Consider the following 21,904-nt stretch of genomic DNA (forward strand, 5'->3'; position numbering starts at 1 on the left):
ACACAAACAGAACGTTCCCAATAGACCGGGGAAGCCTTCAATGCATTCAGAAATTTACTTTTGCTTTTTGCAGTTTTTTCCAAGAACTGGCAACAACCTCATCGCCCGTTTTAATGGATGCGTTCGGAATAATGTAATAATGACAAATCCCCAGAAATGTAATTCACTTTTGATGCAATTTAAAGCCCCGTGTTTCTGTTAAACGTCACCACATTCAGGGGCGGCTCCTGCCATAAACACTCTATGAGGTTGTTTAGGGCCACAACTGCTGGGGGGCCACGTGATCGGTGTTGGGGGGGGCACGCAATCAGAACAGGGGGCCCTGCCATCGGTGTGGAGGGGCCATGTGATTGGTGTGATCGGTGTGGGGGGGCTACGTGATCGGTGTTGAGGGGGCCACACAATCAGAACGGGGGGCCACGCTATCTGTGCTGGGGGGGCCACGCGATCAGAACGGGGGCCGCCCCTGACCAGATTAGAAGAGTAGTATGTTCCTCCAACAGAGGAGGTCGCAGTTCCAGGACACATGGACAAGATGGACGACACCCTGACCCTGACCCTCTCTAACTTTAACCCTCAACTTAACCAACTCTACCCTCACACCTAAAACTACAAGTACCTCGAGATAAAGTAGTATTTAGTGGCATCAACCTTTAAAACTGCAGTTTGCTAGGTGGCGCTGGCACGATAATCTAGACATGCGGTGCTGGGACACTGTGTTAGTCCCACATTTAAATTCAGGCCCCGTGTTCCTGCTGAACTTCACCAAATTTAAACATCATCACAGCAACTGTCTCTGGGCGTAAGGAGGAATCTGCAGCCAATCACATTTTGGGAAATGATATTGAATTGCTCGTAGGAGCTTTGAAAGCCGAGGAATCCAAATTGCTTTAAAAGCGTAGACTGAAAAGCATGATTCATGTTGGAGGCGGCTCAGATGGAGATTAGGAGGTTCACTTTCCAGGCTTCTATTCCTTGGAAATTCTACTTATGGTGCTTTTTAGTTATTGTTATTAGAGCCTTTATGTTCATAGTAAAAGCAACATAAGTAGAACCTTCATAAATAATAATAATAATAATAATAATAATAATAATAATAATAATAATAATAAAAATAATAATAATGTCAGTTATTATTATATTATTACCAATATTAATCATAATTATTATTATAATAATACACTTTCATGTTTTCATGCCTCTGCTGCCCTGTGTTGTTGGCTGTTACATCCCATAATTTGGGCGATCTTCTATCTCTGCTGTCTTCCATGTTGCTCTTATGCTTTTGGCTTGAAAATATACATATAAAATATGAAATAAAATGTTGGACATCATGGAGGTCATGCTGCTTTCTGGTATTTGTTCATTTTTAGGTTTTTATTATTTCTATATAAGTTTATTGGGTTTCATTTTTATTGTTTATTTTATATTATCTACTTTTTTAAGCTAATTCTTAGATTAATTGCATTTTCCTCCATTGCTATTTCTTCATTATATGTATTATTTAATTATATTGCACATTAATTACTTGTTGATGAATATCTATATATAGAATTGTGTGTGTGTGTGTGTTCGTGTGTGTGTGTGTATAAATAAAAGATTAATGATTAGTATTTTCATCACTGCAATTTTTTCTATAAACATAATAATAATAATAACAATAAACATAACAATAATAATAATAATAATAATAATAATAATAATAATAACTATATTTTTTGTATTAGTAGTTAATTGCCCCATACCTCTGGTTTGCATGCCTACACCAACTGGTTGCCATGGCACCGGAGGTTTGTTTTGAGGCCGTAACCAACGCAACAGCAGAAGTCCACTGTGTGAATGTGTGGGGCGGCAACATGGCTTCCGCTGCGACCTCTGGCCCCAGGGGACGTGTCCTTCCTTCCTTCCTTCCTTCCTTCTTTCCTTCTTTCCTTCCTTCCTTCCTTCCTTCTTTCCTTCCTTCCTTCCTTCTTTCCTTCCTTCCACATCTCCGCCGCTCGCTCTGCACGCCATTCAGATGAAAACAGCGTCTGGGGCATGGTCCCAGTGGGCGTGTCTGAGTGGATGTGTGTGTAGATGTTTGTGTGGGTGTGTTTTGTGTTGTGCGTGTTTCATCGTGTTTATTTTTTGGCCTTTTGACGACGTACCAAATTAAAAAACAGGGTGGTGAACATGAATACTGCCTGCGAGGTCACGGCTTCACATTCCGTCACTTGGGAAAAAACACTTGGGAAAAACATTGTCAATCTCTTGTTGAGAACACTGATCACAACCTGGCCCCCGGGACGTTCTGAAGCCATTTCTGCTCCGGCTAGTGCACTCCCCTCCTCGTTTCCCTTCATTTACAGCCCGGCGGGTGTGTTTTTCTGTGTCTTGTGCAAATGAAGCCGCGTGGAGCTGGGCACCCCGGTGGCGGAGCAGGGAACCGCAGGAGGACGACGGCCGTTTCTCTAGGCGGGAACTCATCTTCCACAGCCTGATGGAGACAGGAAGTCATTACGACGCCATCTTGGACCACAGCAAACGCATCACGTGGCAGGGGGACTGCTACGTGGACCTGCAGTCTGCCATCTGCAGTTCTAGCGCCAAAGGGGAAAAGGATGGTAACGACGCGCTTCCTCCCGGTTTTTGTCGTGCGCCCCCTGCTGGCCTTTTGGAGGAAAACAGCCAAAGTTGGAAGAGATTCCAAATAGATTACCATACCAACACAGACTGTTAAAATAAAGAGTCTTTTACCCGGGACAGTTTACATCTTGTGTGCACTTCTCAGCACGGTGGCCCTTACACCGATGTGTAAGGGCCACCGTGCTGAGAAGTGCACACAAGATGTAAACTGTCTTACACCGATGTGGCCCTTGCCCCCCGCAGCTCCAACAACCTGGAATCTCATCTCAGGTCCAGTCTGTAGTTCAGTTTCCTCCCACTTTCCAAGAGGTGATGCTATTTATAGGTTTACGCCAATTGGAGACTCTAATTGCCCATAGGTGAGAATGGTGTGGCCCTGTTTACCTGCGACCCCGACCCCGAGTTTTACTAGAGTACATCTTTAGGCATCAAGCTGCACTTGCGCTTCATCCAAAATCATGTCAGGTCAAATAACTTGTCAGATTTTGGCTTGTCAACGGAAATATTATATTTGTTATGATCTGATCTCCTAGTGTTTCCTGGGGTTACCCTGTATTTTAATCTGTCTTAAGTTTTCGGTGTCCAGACCTTGATGAAGTTAGGTCTTCCCTGTAATTTACTAGTTATGACTTCACTTCCACCCAAGACAGAATGTACCTCGTCACCCAGGGTAGAGTCAGCCAGAGGCATCTGTGTGTTGAGACTCTTTGTCCAGAGACCTGGACAGATCTGCATGTGCTGGACTCCACAAACGTCATCTTCCAAAGACATTTTGAGGACCCAAGACCTCATCCAAAATCTCATCCATCTTACCTTTTCTGTTTACCCCACCCAGACGCCGGCTGGATCCACAAGCACCAGAAGCAGCTGCAGCGCTTCGCTACTCCCTCCTTCCTGCAGGAGGCGCTCTCGCACCTGAGGAAGAAGGACGTCCTGAGTGCAGTGGAGGAGGTCCAGGTCCTGGGTCCAGGGAAGCTGCAGGACCAGGTGCAGGTGCTCACCTCCATCCTTGTCGCCAAGGACCCTGGCGGCTCAGACGCCCTGCAAGCCTTCATGGAGAACTGCGATTCTCATGCCTCCAAGCTGATCCTATCTCACGGTAAGGGAGATTTAAGGAGCCATTCATAGCAGAGCAGTAGTTTTTAAAGGGGCAGTAAGTTTTTAAAGGTGCTGAGCTAAAACAGCCCAAAACACTCAAATCAATGCTCCTTCGACTAAAGAACAGAATGGAATTTTTGAGGACCGGTCATAATCCTCAAACTTCATATGTTTAAACCTTGACTCAGTTAATTGCAACCTTTCCAACATTATTAAGAGAACCTCTATTCACATCAACACTCAGCTGTCCCCCTGCACTTAGCGCTAAACACCAGTCTCCCACCCCCGGGAATAAATAACACGCAAGTCTTAATGGACGGATTAAAACCGAACTTCCTGTGCCTTTCCTTTTCTGTCTGCCCTCTCTTTCTCTGCTATGCTAAAATGAAATCTCCATGACAGGACTGCCTGACCATTCAGTTTATTGATGAAGGAGTATTTGAAGGTGTGAAAAGAATAGAATAGAATGCAGCTCACCATATGACAACATCTTTAAGTGTACACTTTGTCTTCTTTGTGCTCAGCTGTGTCAATAAACAAGGCCACAACCATGCAGGCTCAAAGCTGTTCAGGGAGCTCTTGGTGTTAAAATACAACACTTTTACATCAGGGCATCCATTTTAATACATTTCCAGACCCCCTAATATCACATGTTCACTGATTTGTCTTAAACTCCCCTGCAGACCACCTGGTGAAGGAACACAAGGAGGTGCTACAGAAGAGGTACAGCGCGACCAGGGACAGGGATTCCATGAGCCCACCCAGCCTGAGCGTGGCTTCCAGGGCCCTGCTCATGGTGGACGGACTGTCTGACCTCCAGCAGAAGGAGCATGACCTCATGCAGGTGGATGCCACCCGGGGTAGAAGGAGAAACCACCTCAGACAGCTGAGCTTGGCCAAACTGATGGAGCCTCTGACTCGGGTCAGTTTGCCCCCTAAGATCTCGCTGACGGTGGGCGTGGCCGGCATTGGGAAAACGACCCTGATTCGACAGTATGTCACACAGTGGTGTCAGGGGGCGGTCGGTTCAGACCTCAGCTTTGTCCTTCCTTTCACATTCTGGGACCTGAACTCACTTGAGAAACTTTCCGCTGAGAGGTTGGTGAGGCTGGCGTTCCCTCATTTGCCAGACCCCAGTCTGGTCCTGAGCGGCTCCTGTCGGACATTGTTGATATTTGATGGTTTGGACGAATGTCTCGCTCCGTTAAATTTCTCGGACACGCCGACCTGCACTGACCCAAAGAAGGAGGTGACTGTTGAGGACTTGGTGACCAACATAATCCGAGGAAATCTCCTTCCTGATGCGGCCGTGTGGGTGACCTCCAGGCCGGCCACGGCCTCCCTCATCCCTGCAGGGTTGGTGGACAGGGTGACTGAAATTCCAGGGTTCAGCCCCAAGGACATCCAGATGTTGCTCAACCACTGCTTCTCTGACAAGGACTTAGCAAGTCAAATATGGATGCACATGGAGTCCCATAGGAGCTTGATGGTGATGTCCTATATACCATGTATCTGCTGGATAGTGGCACTCACGCTGAAGTACCTCTTCGAGAACGGCAGGCAGGATGGCCTTCCAAGAACTTGCACTGAACTCTATGCCCACTACTGCGCCATGAACGCTGAAGCAGGTGAGCCGAGAGGCAGGGAACCTGTGAGGATGGAGCAGCTTCAGGGGAGTAATAGGAAGCTGCTCTGCAGCCTCGGACGGCTGGCCTTTTATGGGCTGCTCAAGCATAAATACAATTTTAGCGAGCAGGACTTCAGGGCCTATGGCGTGGATCTGCCCTCCACACAGACTAGCCTCTGTGCTGGAGTTCTTCTCCGTGAAGAGTCCACCATCACAACGGCGTACCGCTTCACCCATCTGACAATTCAAGAGTTCTTGGCAGCAACATACTACTATGTTTCCTCAAAGCGGGCTATCTTTGACTTGTTCTCAGAGAATACCGTGTCCTGGCCCAAAATCGGCTTTCAGAACCACTTCCGTAGTGCCCTGCAACACTCGCAGCAAGAGGAAAACGGCCACCTGGATATGTTCGCGCGCTTCCTGACAGGCTTGTTGAATCCGACGGCAGTCAAGCCTCTAGCAGGTCTGTTGGCGTTCGGGAAGGATGACAGCAGCCAAAAGGTTTGGGCGGCTGGATTTCTACAAGGCCTGCTGGCCAGCGTGGGGGCTGTGGTTTCTCTACGTGCAGTCAACCTTGCGTACTGCCTGCAGGAGCTGCAGCACACAGAGCTGCTGCGAAGCGTAGAGGAAACCCTGCGCAGCGGCAGCCTTGGTGGGACGTTGAACCGTGGTCACTGTGTTGTCCTTGCCTACCTGCTCCACGTGTCGCCAGAGTGCAGCCAAGAGGTCAATCTGACTGCATGCCTGAGCTACACTACAGTAAAATGTCTACTTCCACAACTACTGTACTGCAGTTCTCTAAGGTGCGCGCTTTGAATTAACAAGAATTATCAAACATTTCTTTCTCCACATCCACCAAAGATGTAAGGTAGACGAAAGGTGATTGCGGTCGTGATTGGGACGTGTGTTGGTAGAGCTTTCTAAAGAAACAGCTGGTGTGTAGTCCTATGTTTGAGACCTTGAATTGACCCTTTCAAAGATGAAGGGGACTCATCTATTTTGCAGGCTCGAAAATAACAACTTTAAGGATGAAGTCATGGAGTTACTAGGAAGCTTACTGAGCGCTAAAGACTGCCACATCCAAAAGATAAGGTGAGATTGACGCTGCACTCCAAATCCCTTCACAAAGAAAGCAGACCTGGGTTCAGCATCCTCTAACGAGAGCTTTTATGATTATTCTCACAATTGGTTAATTTACTCTGCTGCCAGTCATTAAATGTCCTATAAATAATTCCTTCATTTGGAATTGATCGATTTCCATTCTCTCTCGCTGTTAATTGTGTACTGATGTGGACTTGACGATATATAATTCAGGATATACATCTTTCCTTCCAGCCTGGCGGAGAACTCCATCGGCAACAAAGGAGCCAAAGCTCTGAGCCGGGCGCTGCTGGTCAACCGGACTCTGAACTCTCTGGAGTGAGTGCCATCTAATCCATAATAAATCCGATCAGATGAAGGCCGTTAAAAAAGGCTACACCTAACCAGCCAAAACGTGGCTCATTGCTGGTTTTGATGGACAAAAATAACAAAATAAACAAGACCTGAGATCAGAGCGACGGTTTCCATGATCCCAGACCGCCATCCGCAGACAGGCCTGTGGGAGGGTTAATGAAGGGAAACACGGTCCGTTCCCATTTTCTCCAAATTTGTGTTTCAACTGTTTTTGTCTCGTTAGTCCAGGGTTCCGAACCTCCCAAATTCAATTCATCTCAATGCCACCGTCGCAATCGTTGGATTCAATTCCGGAAGCAAAGTACATCACCACAGTACAAAGTTGTGGAGCGGAGCAGCAGTACAGTGGCGGTGGTTGCATTGACCGCTGTAGGGGAGTGGTCCTTCACAGAGTCTAAAATCTAGGATGCTAACATAGGAACTGCGTCGGAGCATCTTATTTTCTGCGCTGCCGGAAAATGAACTAGTAGGTACACAAATTAAACACTTGATTTGGTAATCTGAGTCTTCAATCTGAAAAGGAAATGACCGACAGCAGAGCCGCTTCGACATCAGTTGAGGCGACAATTTAGTCAAAGTTCCCCAGAGCTGATCTCTCGCCAAGTCTTTTGCAACGACTTCCCTTTGGTACAGGAAGAGAATCCACTGATAGCGACGCACGGTTCTGCATTCTTATTCATCTGCTTCAAATCTTTAACCTGGTAGAGCCCAAGGGTGTAATAGCACAACATCCACTTTGACCTTTCTTTGAAACACTACACTTACATTATCAATGTGTGCTGTTGTTTATCCACACAATCCCATCAGATGTTTCGTCACGTGTCACGTGTTTATAGATCTGGGAATTTGGTTCTCTTTCGTTCCATTTTGGCCAACTTTCCACCGGGCTCATCTCTCTCATTTATTTCTTATTTGGGCTTTGCAGGGTTAAAACCGTCTTCGAGGTCAGTAGGTCACTGTAGATGGTAGTTGTAGAGACCTTCCTACAACTGGAATGTCTCAGCTTCCTCTCCAGAATGAAGCCAAGCGTCAGCGGCCTCGATTATCCAGATGTCGCTTATCGTTTCATGGTGACCTTTGGGTTTGATTCCCCCTGACCAGATAACCCTCTTTCGTTCAGTCTCCGTAGCAACAACATCGGCCCCAAGGGCACAAAGTTCCTGGCGGAAGCCCTGAAGATGAACCAAGGCCTGGTGTCCATCAAGTGAGTGGGGTCGGTCTGTTTAAGGTCTTTATCTAAGGATCTGCTGGACCTGGATTTTAAGTTTGAATTATTACATAGCACAATCTGTTGGCGGCTGACAGGAATTTTAACGACGTTAATTAAATATCGGTTCACTATTGTCCATCCAGGTCTTATTGAAACGTTGTTTCCATCCTGTATTACTGTTCATAGCAACAACCTGCTGCACGCCCTTCTGCTGGGGAACTTACCACTCACTGGGCTTCAATGCAGTCCAATGGGGCAAACAGTTAAGCCTTAAAAACTGTTAATTGTCCTTTTATGAAGATGGGGAAACTCCCAATATGGTCGGACAGTCTTCATATGTTAGCATTTTTTAAGTCATAATCTTTTGCCCCATTGGACTGCATTGGCGCCGGGTGAGAAGCTGCAGCAGAGTGGTACGTTTTTAGTCAATACTTTTTTGCAGGATAAACCTCACTGATACAACCTTGAAGAAGCCAAACTTCCCCCTCTTTCCCACTGGGTTTCTCTCAGTTTCCAGAATAACTCTGCGGAGGAGGAAGGGGCTCGGGCGTTGGCTGAGGTGCTGCAGATGAACCGCAAACTGGTTTCTGTCAAGTAAGTAAGAAAGACATAAATGAAAGCAGAATAGCTCCATAATCAGAGTCACATGTTAACGCTGTGGCGGCCATTTGCTTTACTGAATTGTAGTTGAACAGAAACCTCTTCATCCTAGCCCCGTTGGCCTATAAACACACTTTTGTGTTTGTTTTGTGCTGGGTCAGTGTCCAGAAGAACGGCATCGGAGCGGGCGGGGCCAAAAGCATCGCTGAGGCCCTGAAAACCAACCGGACGCTCACTGAGCTAAAGTAACACTTCAACACTTTCAAAGAAATAGAAAGAAATATTAAATAGATATGAATAAATAAATACATGAATCAATAATATATCAATATAAATATATAATACAACATTTGTTATGTTTCTAAATATTTTATTTCGATATTTTACTAAATATTGTCATGAAATATAAATTTTTTTTAATATATATTTTCAAACAAATGTCTTTTTTCTCTTCAGTCTTTGCAGCAATCAGCTCGGGGACGGAGGGACGGTGGCCATGGCCAAAGCTCTGACCGTCAACCACACCTTGCTGTCCCTGCAGTCAGTGGATTTATAGATTATTATTATTATTATTATTATGACAATTATATTATTTAAAATAAAACATCCCAGCAATAACCCACAGTAACACTTAATCTTCTTGGCATTTTTCGGGCTAAAAGTATCTGGAACACGGCAACCGCAGTACGCACGGACATGGTTGAGGGCTAGTTAGAACCAGGACATGTCAGACGTCTTTTGGTTTTAAATTCGCGAAAAACTGTCGTGATTTTACCAGTAATAGAAGAACCTTGAGGCTATTTGATTCGTTTCAGGAGTGGCCACTTTGTGACATCATCGCCCCAAGTTATATAAGTCCAAGTATCGTAGTTAGGGATGTACAGTGGTATCCAGCAATCCATGGTTCTGAACCCTAAGTCTTTTCCTCTGCCCTGTGCCTACGGTATAAATTTATGTTGCAAAATTGAAGGCGTAAACTTTAATTCGCCCTCACCTTATGTAGCTGCTGTGTGGTAGCAGACGGCAAAAGTCACTGCAGACCCTGCAGTGACTTTTGCCGCCTGCAGCGCAGCCCGTTCCTAGTTATTAATAATGTGAATAACACCTTCAGCAGAATGTGTCTGTCCTTTCAGATTATTTTTTGACGTATTGTAGCTTTGACCTCATTTTTTTCCCTTCCAAATTGTTGTGGCAACAAGGCATCGAATAAAAGGCAGATTTAATGGATTTTACTTTTTTATATTTTTTTTTACTATTATTAATTTTTTTTGGTTTGCGGAGAAACTTGTGACGTGGGATTTCCTCCGTTGTTAATACGTCCAGATACGTCCGTTGTCGCATATGTAATAAACTCATAGAACAGTTAAAATGCAGAGTGGGAGTGATGTGGAATGTGTTGCAGCCTGCAGAGTAACTCCATCAGCGACAGAGGAGCCACAGCGCTGACCAGAGCCCTGAGGGCCAACCGAGGCCTCGTCGCCCTCAAGTGGGTCCAGGTTCCCTGCACAGTCACTCTGCATCCTTTTGACACACAGTCCTCCCCACGCCCTGCACCAACCCAAGCAGCGGACACTCAGGGTTCATCTTCCTAACTGACCCATTAGCGGGTTCCTCACGTATGAACAGTAGGGTAACGCCGCGCACACACACAAACGCTGAAAACACTCAGATACTGAAAACGGAATATTCCCAGAAGCCTCCTGAGATACAACATTAGTATTTTTTAATGGATGAGATGAATGCATTGACGCACACGGTGCAACTACTGTTTGTTATTCTCCATGCTTTTTAACCTTCCTTTTGAGAGCTAAACTGGACTAGTTATAAACTAGAAGTACTAGTTATCAAACTAGACATACTAGTTATAAAACTAGACATTAGTGTTATAAAACTAGACATACTAGTTATAAAACTAGACATTAGTGTTATAAAACTAGACATACTAGTTATAAAACTAGACATTAGTGTTATAAAACTAGACATACTAGTTATAAAACTAGACGGACTAGTTATAAAACTAGACATACTAGTTATAAAACTAGACATACTAGTTATAAAACTAGACATTAGTGTTATAAAACTAGACAGACTAGTTATAAAACTAGACATACTAGTTATAAAACTAGACATACTAGTTATAAAACTAGACATTAGTGTTATAAAACTAGACAGACTAGTTATAAAACTAGACATACTAGTTATAAAACTAGACATACTAGTTATAAAACTAGACATACTAGTTATAAAACTAGACATTAGTGTTATAAAACTAGACATACTAGTTATAAAACTAGACGGACTAGTTATAAAACTAGACATACTAGTTATAAAACTAGACATACTAGTTATAAAACTAGACATTAGTGTTATAAAACTAGACATACTAGTTATAAAACTAGACGGACTAGTTATAAAACTAGACATACTAGTTATAAAACTAGACGGACTAGTTATAAAACTAGACATTAGTGTTATAAAACTAGACATACTAGTTATAAAACTAGACATACTAGTTATAAAACTAGACATACTAGTTATAAAACTAGACATTAGTGTTATAAAACTAGACATACTAGTTATAAAACTAGACATTAGTGTTATAAAACTAGACATACTAGTTATAAAACTAGACATACTAGTTATAAAACTAGACATTAGTGTTATAAAACTAGCCATACTAGTTATAAAACTAGACAGACTAGTTATGAAAGTATTTTAATCATATTCCGTCTCAACTCCTCCCTGAATTGAACTCTGGCTTGATAGGGTTCTGGTGGCCGTGTGATAAGCAGGGTAATGTGCAGCCAGACGGTCCTTGTCAGCAGATAACCCTTCAGTTATTTAACGCCCGTCTGTCTGCGCCTCATCCCAGACAGACAGACAGACAGACGGGTTTAAACCGCTGTTAGGCTCATGTTCATTTCAGGACGGTTTCCGAGTGATTTGTGTTTGCTTGCCTCCGTCCCGTCAGCCTTCGGGAGAACTCTGTGGGCGTGGCCGGGGCCCGGGAGATGGCCGCCGCCCTGCGGGAGAACGGCACCCTGCGCCACCTGGAGTGAGTCCGCCACCACCGCTAACGCCAGTTAGCTCTGATGCTAACGCCATCACTAACCTGGATCTAGACCTGAAAAAGCACACTGAGCCAAAGCGCCCTATGTACATAAATCATATAATACATATATACACATCTATCTATGTATGTACATATGATATATGTATATACACATACATCAAATATATACAGTATATACATATATACACATGTATATATATGATGTATGTATATACACACACATTATATATACATACTGTATATACATGTGTATATATAGACACACACACAAACACACACACACACACACACACACACACATACAAATATTGAATATAAATACATACACATACATATATACATATCTATATATATACAGAGTATATATACTCATATATATATATATATATATATATAATTGTATTTATTTTTTATTTTTTTAAGTGTCCTAGATAGATTTGTTAATCCCTCAGATGGAAGCTGAGTTGGTCGCCCACACATTTAAAACACTACATGTACACACAGAGGAAGGCAGCGTTCCTAAATACTGCCCAGGAACCCCAATGGACAATTCTAGTTACATGCAGTATTTATTATGTACCATGTATGAAGTATATATGTAGGATGGAGCAGGTACTACATAGCATGTAGTATGTTGAAGGTAGTATGTAGTATTTAGTACTACATGTAGAATGTAGTATGTACTGTATGTATGTAGAATGGAGTAGGTACTATGTACTTTGTAGGGACTTCTCAGTGTGACAAGTAATAACATACAGTATATACCATAACCATAGAGTGTGTAATACACATCTAGAGTTACTGTGTGTGTGTGTGTGTGTGTGTGTGTGTGTGTTACAGTCTCACCGCCAACCTGTTGCACGATGAGGGGGTTCGAGCCATCGCTGCAGCCGTGCACGTCAACACCGCGCTCACATCCCTGCAGTAGGACACACACACACACACACACACACACACACACACACACACACACACACACACACACACACACACACACACACACTGTGTGTTGGAAACAGGATTTTAATCACATCCCTCTCCAGGGGAAACGGTGCGTGCGTGCGAGTGTGTGTGTGTGTGTGTGCGTGCGAGTGTGTGTGTGTGTGTGTGTGTGTGTGCGAGTGTGTGTGTGTGTGTGTGTGTGTGTGTGTGCGTGTGTGTCTGTGTGTGTGTGCGTGTGTGTCTGTGTGTGTGTGTGTGTGCGTGTGTGTCTGTGTGTGTGTGTGTGTGTGTCTGTGTGTGTGTGCGTGTGTGTCTGTGTGTGTGTGTGTGTGTGTGCGTGTGTGTCTGTGTGTGTGTGTGTGTGTGTCTGTGCGTGTGTGTCTGTGTGTGTGTGTGTGTGTGTGTGTGTGTGTGCATGTGTGTGTGTGCGTGCGTGTCGTGTTGTATTGCCTCCAACACGCCTAACGTCACGTCCAGTTCGTCAATAAAGATTGTGATCAACAGAATCAATAACGTTTGTCATCGGTATCCGTGGAAACGTGCTGTGAAACCCAAACAGCTGATTCAGTGGCCGAGTCCTCACTTTAGAATCACTCGTCTGAAGCGATCGCCTCTTGTTGGCCCCACGCTGGCGTTTGGGGCATTTTAAGGATCTTTTTGGGAAGCTTTGTAAAGTGAAACGATGAATAGAATTGAATGGGAGGATGTAGTTATTTTAACCCCGCCCTGGTGGCGGCAGGGAGGCACTGCAGGTCGAATTACTCAGCACATGAAGCAGGAGGTTAAGAAATACAGAACTTAAATATTTAAATTGTTCTTTATTATTCTGTAAATAAGATCAAACTCTTTCGCTGAACGTGTCGTATTGTACTTTTTGTTGAATAACTCAAATACAATACTCTTACCTAACACCTTGTGTTTGAAGAAAAGTTTAATTGACCTGAAATTTTATCTGTTTTTTTTGTGTCTGTGTTTCAAAATATTAAAAAATAATAATTAAAACGAATTAAAACTTAACACAAGTTCAAGGTATTTGATTTATTCTAGTTTAAAATAAATTGCTTTAATTGGGGTGAAAAACAGTCACATAGCTTCCAATCAAAGCATCAATATTTACGACTTTCAGTTCAATAAAGAGGAATCAGACGGGATCTGATCCTGAGGCGTCGCAGCTTCCTGCTCATGTTTCAAAGGAGCTTTACACTGAGGACCAGAAACACAACGCAAACCTCTTCCTGAACTCACCTGGACCTCCACCCTCTCCTCCTCCTCCCTCTCCTCCTCCTCCTCCCTCTCCTCCTCCTCCCATCTCCTCCTCTCCTCTTTCAGCCTCCAGTGGAATTTCATCAAGTGTTCAGCGACCAAAGCTCTGGCCGACGCCCTGCGATCCAACTGCACCGTCCAGCTACTGGAGTAGGACTCACCTCCACCCTCTTTCTATCTATCTATCCATCCATCCATCCATCCATCCCTCTATCCATCCACCCATCTTTCCATCTATCCATCTCTCCATCAATTTATCTCTGTATCCATCTGTCCATCCATTCATCCCATCTTTCTCGCTTTCCATCTATCTTTCCTCTTCTTCTTCTTCTTCTTCTCCGCCTCCTCCTCCTTTCCTTCTTCCTCTGCTCCTTCATCTCCCCCTCCTTCCTCTTCTCCTCCTCCTCCTCCTCCTCCTCCTCCTCCTCCTCGGGTCTCAGCAGGAAGTTTAGGATGATTTTAGAACCTCAACCCAGTCAGAAGGTGAAACGTAAGCCATGTTGGAAAGGAGAGTGTTCACTTCGCTCTGTGCTGAGTTCTCAGCATCACGCCAGGAGGAAACCGGACCTTTTACTTCCTTAACTGGACTGGATCCGGGACCTTGTCATGACACAGGCTCCTACCCTGAGCGTGTGTGGGGGGACGGGGGTTTTACCCGCTACTCCTTAGCCCAAGCAGCGAGGATGCAGCCACCCTGACCCCGTCGCCCGGATCCAGGTCAGGTGTGGCTGCTCAAAGCGCACCATCCCCACCAGCACAGTGGGGTGGAGGAGAAAGGAGCTTTTCTCTGGATAACAACTTCAACGAGAATGTTCTGAAGTATTCGTTACTCGCTGAACACTTAATGTCTTATTTCACAGCAGCATCAACTTTATAAATATGATCTGTGTGTGTGTTTGTGCAGCCTGCAGGAGAACTCCATCGGGGATGAGGGCGTGGTCTACCTCGCCGAGGCGCTGAAGACTAACGTGTCTCTGAGGACCCTGTGGTCAGTGTCATGCGTCATTTATTGTTAATATATTATTATTCATATTTAATTTATTACTCATTCAAATCAAATAATTATTTATTATTATGAAATGTTGGGAAATGGGAAGCTCACATTACAGACAATCTTCATATGTAAAAAAGATTTTTATCATTTTGTTTTGTTTTGTTTTCATTGACTGTTTTGGACTTTGGCAAATTGTCTCTTTTGGTTACATGCTAACGCTAATGTAAGAGAGTAGAAACAGGAAGTAAGAGACTAGAAACAGGAGGTAACATATCCACTCAGAACTAGAAACAGGATGGAAGAGATGAGAAACAGGAAGTACACACTAGAAACAGGACGTTTTAGACTTGAAACAGGAAGTAATTAACTAAAAACAGGACGTAGGAGAATAAAAACAGGAAGTAAAGGCTAGAAACAGGAAGTAAGGGACAACAAAGAGGGAGTAAGAGACTAGAAACAGGAAATAACCCATCCACCCATGACTAGAAACAGGAAGTAAGAGACTAAAAACAGAATGTAGGAGACTAGAAACAGGAAGTAACAGACTAGAAACAGGAACACTGTGTTGGTGTTGTCACTGATGGTGTTTGTTTGACATTCAGTCTTCAGGGTGTTTCACTGGGTTCGGGTGGAGCCGTGGCCCTGGCCGAAGCCCTGCTGGTCAACACCACCTTGCGATATCTGGAGTGAGCTCCACACCTCCACCCACACCTCGATCCTCCATCCACACCTCCACCCGTCCTCCATCCACAAAAAAAAGATTCCACACCTCCATCTCCATCCTCAATCCACACCTCCATCTCCATCCTAAATGCACACCTCCATTCTCCATCCAAACCTCGATCCTCCATCCACAACACATTCTCCATCCATAAAAGAAAAAAATATCCATAACTCCACCTCCATTCTCCATCCACACCCACATCTCCATCTGCACCTCGATCCACACCTCCATCTAGATCTTGATTCTCTTTCTACACCTCCACCCACACATCCATTGACATCTCCACCTCTACCCACACATTCATGCTCACCTCCATGCACACCTTCATCCACAAAATAAAACAAAAATCCTCACCTCTACCTTACCTCCAACCACAGCACAACTCCACATCCATCCTCACCTCCACCCTCAAGCCACATATCCACCCACAACTCCACCTCCATTCACATCACCACGTCCAATGACACCTCCATCCACAAAAGAGAACAAAAAACCACACCCCCACCCCCACCCTCCAATGCCTGGTTGTTTCTTTCCATCCAATTTCTTCTGTATTTCAACTTGTTGTGGTCAAATCAAATCGGTTTAGAACTGAGTCAAGAAAAAAAAAAAAAAGGAGGAAATAATAATAATAATAATAATAATAATAATAATAATAATAATATCAATATCAATGATAATAATAATAATGATAATAATAATAATAATATCAATAATAATAATAATAATAATAATAAATAATAATAATAATACATTTAGCTGCAGGCAGCAATACACCAGGTCCAGTTTATTCCTTTTAGGTAGGTATTACAGTTTCCTGGGTGACGCAGTGCAGACATTGTGTCACCCAGTAATTTTAGTGGTGACTTTTTTTCCTTGAATTACATTTTAAATAAGTTAAGTTCATAAATCCGCCAAAGTAATATGGACCAAAGAGATAAAATAGACAGTCTTCACTGCACACTAGACACATGTCCAATGTACATTCTGAACCAGAACCTGTACATTTATAGTAAATAATATGAAGACATCATAAAGCGTTTTACTGTAAATCTCATCTCCTTCATTTTGTTTATAAATAGTGACATGTCAGTCAAACAGGACCAGCTGAATATTTGTGATCAAATTTGTTTGGTTTTTCACTAACATCTGCTCCGTTTGTGAACCGATTTGGATGAAACTTAAACCACGAGACGCTTGTTCCTCTTGTGTCGTTTAGTTTAAATGTCCCTAAAGAACGGCGTTTTAACAATGACAATGACACCGCTGGATCACGCAGCGCGGGCAAAAAAGAAAGGCAAAGGTTCTTAGAACTTCTGTGATCGATTATAGTTTTCGGGGTTTTGTGAAACGCAGCACAAATGACAGTTTTGCGAGTTTCCTCAACATTCTACTACTTAGGGTAAATTTGCAACAGTTTTTCACAAATTTCTGCTCCAAATATACATCGATATTAATCAAACTTGAACAACAAGACATCTGAAACGTCCCGGTTCTCTCGAGACCTCGACCATGTCTGTGTGTACTGTGGTTGTCCTGTTCCAGACACTTTTAGTCCAAAAAATGCCAAGGAGAAAAATAATGATAAAAATCCGAGCAGTAACAATAGCCCTGCAGTCTGGACCGCTAATAACAATAATAATAAGCAAATAATGTTGCTATTTGACCCTCAATCAGCCCAACCTCTCCCTATTTTGGGACTTTAATTTCTTCTTCTCCTCAAATAGGATCTTGAAAACTTTCCACCAACAGCTCCTGCAGCGACCACTTCCCTGATTGCGCGGCTCTCCAGTTAAATGGAGCTGAAGAGCTTCTCCTTCCCTTTTCACGCCAACATCCATCCTCCGTGAAACCCCTCAAAACAAAGCGCTGCAGGCCTCGCGATGACAGCGGTGAAACACACAGCGTATGTTTTAGATTTAGTCATTGATCAGACGCTTTTATCCAAAGCGACTTACAATTGTTCAATCACCGACGGACGCAGCCATCAGGAGCAATTAGGGGTTAAGTGTCTTGCTCAAGGACACTACAGGAGGAGCTATCAGGAGGAGCCTGGGATCGAACCAGCGACCTTTGGATAACTGGACGACCAGCTCTACCTCCTGAGCTACCATCCCCGTTTTAAAACAAGCCGAGCACCCGCTGAGTTTGTCTTGGGTGAAGAGCAGTGCTTGAAGTGGAAATAAATATGTACTGGTACTCCCCTTATTAGAATGTCGGCGGGGGGTGTGCGGAGCTAATAAAGTGGCCATTTATGTTGGAATTGCCTTGACCTGCCTCATGCAACATGGTGGCGCACACCGTAAACGGTGGGCAATGATCCCTTTGTATAGATTAGTATTCATTTTAACATGTATAATCTTGTTCTGAACTACTCTATCTCCGTAGATTTGAAGTTATGTTATTACGGGGACTACCGACATGGACGACAGTTTTCTGAGTTGCCATGGAACGCAGCATCACTTCCTGCCGCCTCTCCACCCGATACAAACTTGGGAGTTTCTAATGCACCTGAAGCAGCCGTTACCAACGATGGAACGGAACTGATGGAACAGACAGCGAGGGAAAGCAGCTGTTTCCACCAAAATTAATGCGTTGTTCATATCCAAGGTCAATGACGTCATGGCAACCCCGAGCCGGAGCTCGCAGCTTGTCCGTTATGAAAATAAAACATTTTTAAAAGTGCCTCCGACTCAATAAAATAGAATATATTTTACAATATGTCCACTTGATTCCAGCACTGGTGAAAAGAGACCTCAGCGGGTTTCCCTCGTTGTAACATCGAGACTAGAAACAGGAAGAGACTAGAAACATTAAGTAGGCACTAGAAAGAGGAAGTGAGAGACTAGAAACAGGAAGTCAGAGACTAGAAACAGGGAGTAAGAAACTCGAACCAGGAAGTAAGCACGAGAAACAGGAAGTTGCGTCTCTTCCCACTGGCAACCTGGTGTGGCAACGTTACGCTCTGGATGTACAGCTGTAAATACAACAAGTAGTTATAAATAAGATGTGATATTACTGTTACTGTTCAAAACATGAGACTACACTGTGACTTCACTGTTTTCTACGAGGAGAAGCAACGTGTTTTGAAGTCCTTTGCCCCATTGGACTGCATGTAACCCCAGTGAGTGGTATGTTTCAACAGCGAGGCATTGGGTGCAGTGTGACACAGGATGAAACCCTGGAAGACCTGGGGTGAAAGGCACCACACCTGTCTTAACATGACCTGAAGTTGTATCGTATCTTCTCCTCCCGTCTCCCAGTGTTCGAGGAAACTGTGTCGGCATGGAGGGAGCCAAGGCTTTGGCCAACGCCTTGAAACGCAACAGGTCTCTGAAATCCCTCAAGTGAGTTCAATCGGGCTTCACATCATATCTATACACCAGGCGTCTCAAACGACAGGCCCAGGGTCCACATCCGGCCCGTGAAGGATTTAAATGGATTAAAACAGAGTTAAATAGATCATAAGAGAGCTATTTATAACAGGGTTACGAGGAAATTCACCATTGTACGAGAGAAAGACAAAACAAAACAAACAGGCCAGTTTTCCCTTGAGGTTCAACTCGGCCCCCATGGAAGAAGACAACCTGGCCTGTGGCTCCCAGGTCATTTGAGTTTGAGACCCCTGCTATAGATAGATAGACAGAATCTGGGTTACCGTGGCGACCGCGGTGCTGTCCCATAATTATGCAGTTTGGGTGTTTCCTGTGTCAGTCTGCAGGAGAACGCGCTGGGCATGGACGGAGCCATCTTCATCGCCACGGTGCTGAGAGGAAACCACCAGCTCACATACGTCAAGTCAGTCACTATGACAATCACACAAGAAGAAATCCACAATTATCCAAAACTGAATTGATTTATTTTAATTTTTCATATTTTTTAATAAATAAATAAATTTTAAAAAATCAAATAAATAATTTGAATAAATATTATCATATAATAATAATATAATATAATATAATATATTATCAGGGGTTCAGCCCACAGGGCCTAATGTAATTGCTCGGCCTTTTTTAAATCTTATTCTCTGCGTCTTTTGTGCTTAGAGTATCTGAAGCAGGACGGCAGTACACACCACAGACGCATCACAGTTCTCGTTGGAACGGGGGCGTTTCAGACGTTGTGTCGTTCGAGTTTGATCGATATGGATCTACATTTGGAGCAGAAATTTGTGAAAAACTGTCCTAATTTTATTAGTTTCAGGAGCGGGCCGCTTTGTGACATCATTATCCAAAGTTATATAAGTCCAACTTTTCGTCTCTCAGAACTTATTCCCCTCCAGCCACTTGTGAGTACAACACCTAGACAGATAGCCTGAGCCAGTGCTGCGTTAAAAGGAAACTCAGAAAACTGTCACCCGTGCTGCGTTTAACCCACATGACGGGCGCGGCACCCATCCCAGCAAAAGGAGAGCGATTGAAGAAAGAATCTGTGATTTTCAGTCAAGTCTGGTCTGACACGTCAGTCGGTTCGCTCCAAACGTCCCCACATATAACCACAGAGCGCAGATCCAAGAACCTTGGATTAGTTCAAGTTCAAGAGATTATTTGGATTATGGAACCTCGGAAACCTGTATGAGTACCTAACATGACTCAACTGGACCCTGTGTATTGCTGCCTGCAGCATTATTTATTAGGGGTCCATCCGCAGGGATGAAACCCTCTTGTATTGGATTTTTCTTCTTCTTCTTCTTCTCCTCTGCACTTTTTGGGCCAAAAGTGTCTGGAACAGGACAACCCCTGCAGCTACTAACATGGTTGGTTAACACACATACTGTAGGAGTCTAAAAACAGTCCAAAACATAGTCCGTGTTTGTGTCCTCACACATGGAGTTCGCTTGCAGCCCCAGATCAACGGGTACAATTCGTGTCGGTTTTATTTTAGTCCCAAAGGTTTAAAAAGTTGATGAAATGTCTGTGAGGGACATGCAGTGTTGAATCCTTTTGAATGGAAGCGTGTTGTTGGGATCTTCCAGAGACACCGTGAGGCAGGACACAGTGGACTACAGGAAGTCGACAGGGACCTGACAGGAAGTAGACAGGGACCTGACAGGAAGTAGACAGGGACCTGATAGGAAGTAGACAGGGCCTGACAGCAAGTCGACAGACACCTTCTCATTTTTAGGATAAAGTCACAACACGCAACAAGTGTGTCCTTGTCTTCTTAACTCTGCGTGTCACCAGGACTCACTGCGTCATTACGCAAGTCGATGCTGCGTTCAAGGGAAACTCGGAAAAAGTAACTTGTTTTACACATAATGCTGCTGTAAAGACGAGCGACAGCACGAACCGACACTGCGTTCCATGGGAACTCGAAAAATTGTAATTGGTGTCGATACTCGATCCTGTGTATTGCTGCCTGCAGCTATAACTTCTATTATTATTATTGTTATTATTATATGAATATTGGATTTAACACGCACCTCCCTCCTCTGCAGTTTGCAAGGGAACGGCGTCGGGGAGTCCGGGGCCAAGGTGATTTCGGACGCCATCAGGACCAACTCTTCAGACTGTGTGGTGGAGATCTGACTCCTTCAAACAGCACCAAACTAGTCATAACCTGTTTAAACAGCGCCAGACTCACAGCACTTCTGTTAATAACATAATTGTCTCAGGACTTGGACTGTAAATCAAAATAATAAAATACTTTGCGTTGGACTTCACTGAGTCGGTGGTCGTCCCGCTCCAGCCTAATATGTTCAAAAGAAAGTAAAAGAATATAAGTTTTGTTTTTACAAATGCATCAGTTGTGTTGTCTGGAGCGTCCACCTCATCAGTTCCCTGAAGAAATAAAAATGGCCGTTGCCTAGTCAGAGGAAGGAAGAGACACGCCCACCTTACTCCAACATGAACACCACCTTTCAATCAAGGCAACCACACCCACAGATAAACACATCTTTAAGCCTTAATATCGGTTCAACGGATCAAAAAAGATCAACTCACAACTAAGACGCCATTAGAAGAAGTAAACTTAGGTGGTTAGACCCTATGATCCTGAGCTAAAAAGTTATTGACCCTCTATTTCTAAGAAGAAGTTGTTTTTTCCTTTTGAGTCTGGAGTTGCAGCTGGTGGCCATTGGCTGAACTGCATTTTGAAGAACTCCACATTGGCTGCAACACTTAGACTCCTTGTTTCTCGTCTCATTTTATTTAAAGGGACTTTTGCCACAACTGCTGCAGTGGATGCAGAGCAGAACGTTACTACAGCGGGTTGCCTTCACCGAAATGATGCGACACAACTTCCTGTTTCTCGTATTTTACTTCCTGTTTCTAGTCTCATTTTGTTCGAGAACG

At 43.9% G+C, this 21,904-nt stretch overlaps 1 protein-coding gene across 1 annotated transcript; it reads left to right on the forward strand.

Moving 5' to 3' along the window:
- Window positions 1-2,479: 2,479 nt before the first annotated feature.
- On the forward strand, window positions 2,480-21,183 carry nlrc3 (NLR family, CARD domain containing 3; the record flags this gene model as incomplete). Its single annotated transcript, XM_080021315.1, has 18 exons — window positions 2,480-2,603; window positions 3,461-3,724; window positions 4,407-6,153; window positions 6,356-6,442; window positions 6,686-6,769; window positions 7,926-8,009; window positions 8,526-8,609; window positions 8,777-8,860; window positions 9,072-9,155; window positions 10,018-10,101; window positions 11,587-11,670; window positions 12,529-12,612; window positions 13,960-14,043; window positions 14,798-14,881; window positions 15,490-15,573; window positions 18,875-18,958; window positions 19,326-19,409; window positions 21,049-21,183. The coding sequence occupies 18 exons, from the start codon at window positions 2,480-2,482 to the stop codon at window positions 21,137-21,139; spliced, it is 3,405 nt and encodes a 1,134-aa protein (XP_079877441.1). The 3' UTR covers window positions 21,140-21,183.
- Between the last annotated feature and the right edge of the window lie 721 nt (window positions 21,184-21,904).

Source organism: Zeus faber, assembly GCF_960531495.2.
Source record: "Zeus faber genome assembly, chromosome: 20".
Lineage (NCBI taxonomy): Eukaryota > Metazoa > Chordata > Actinopteri > Zeiformes > Zeidae > Zeus > Zeus faber.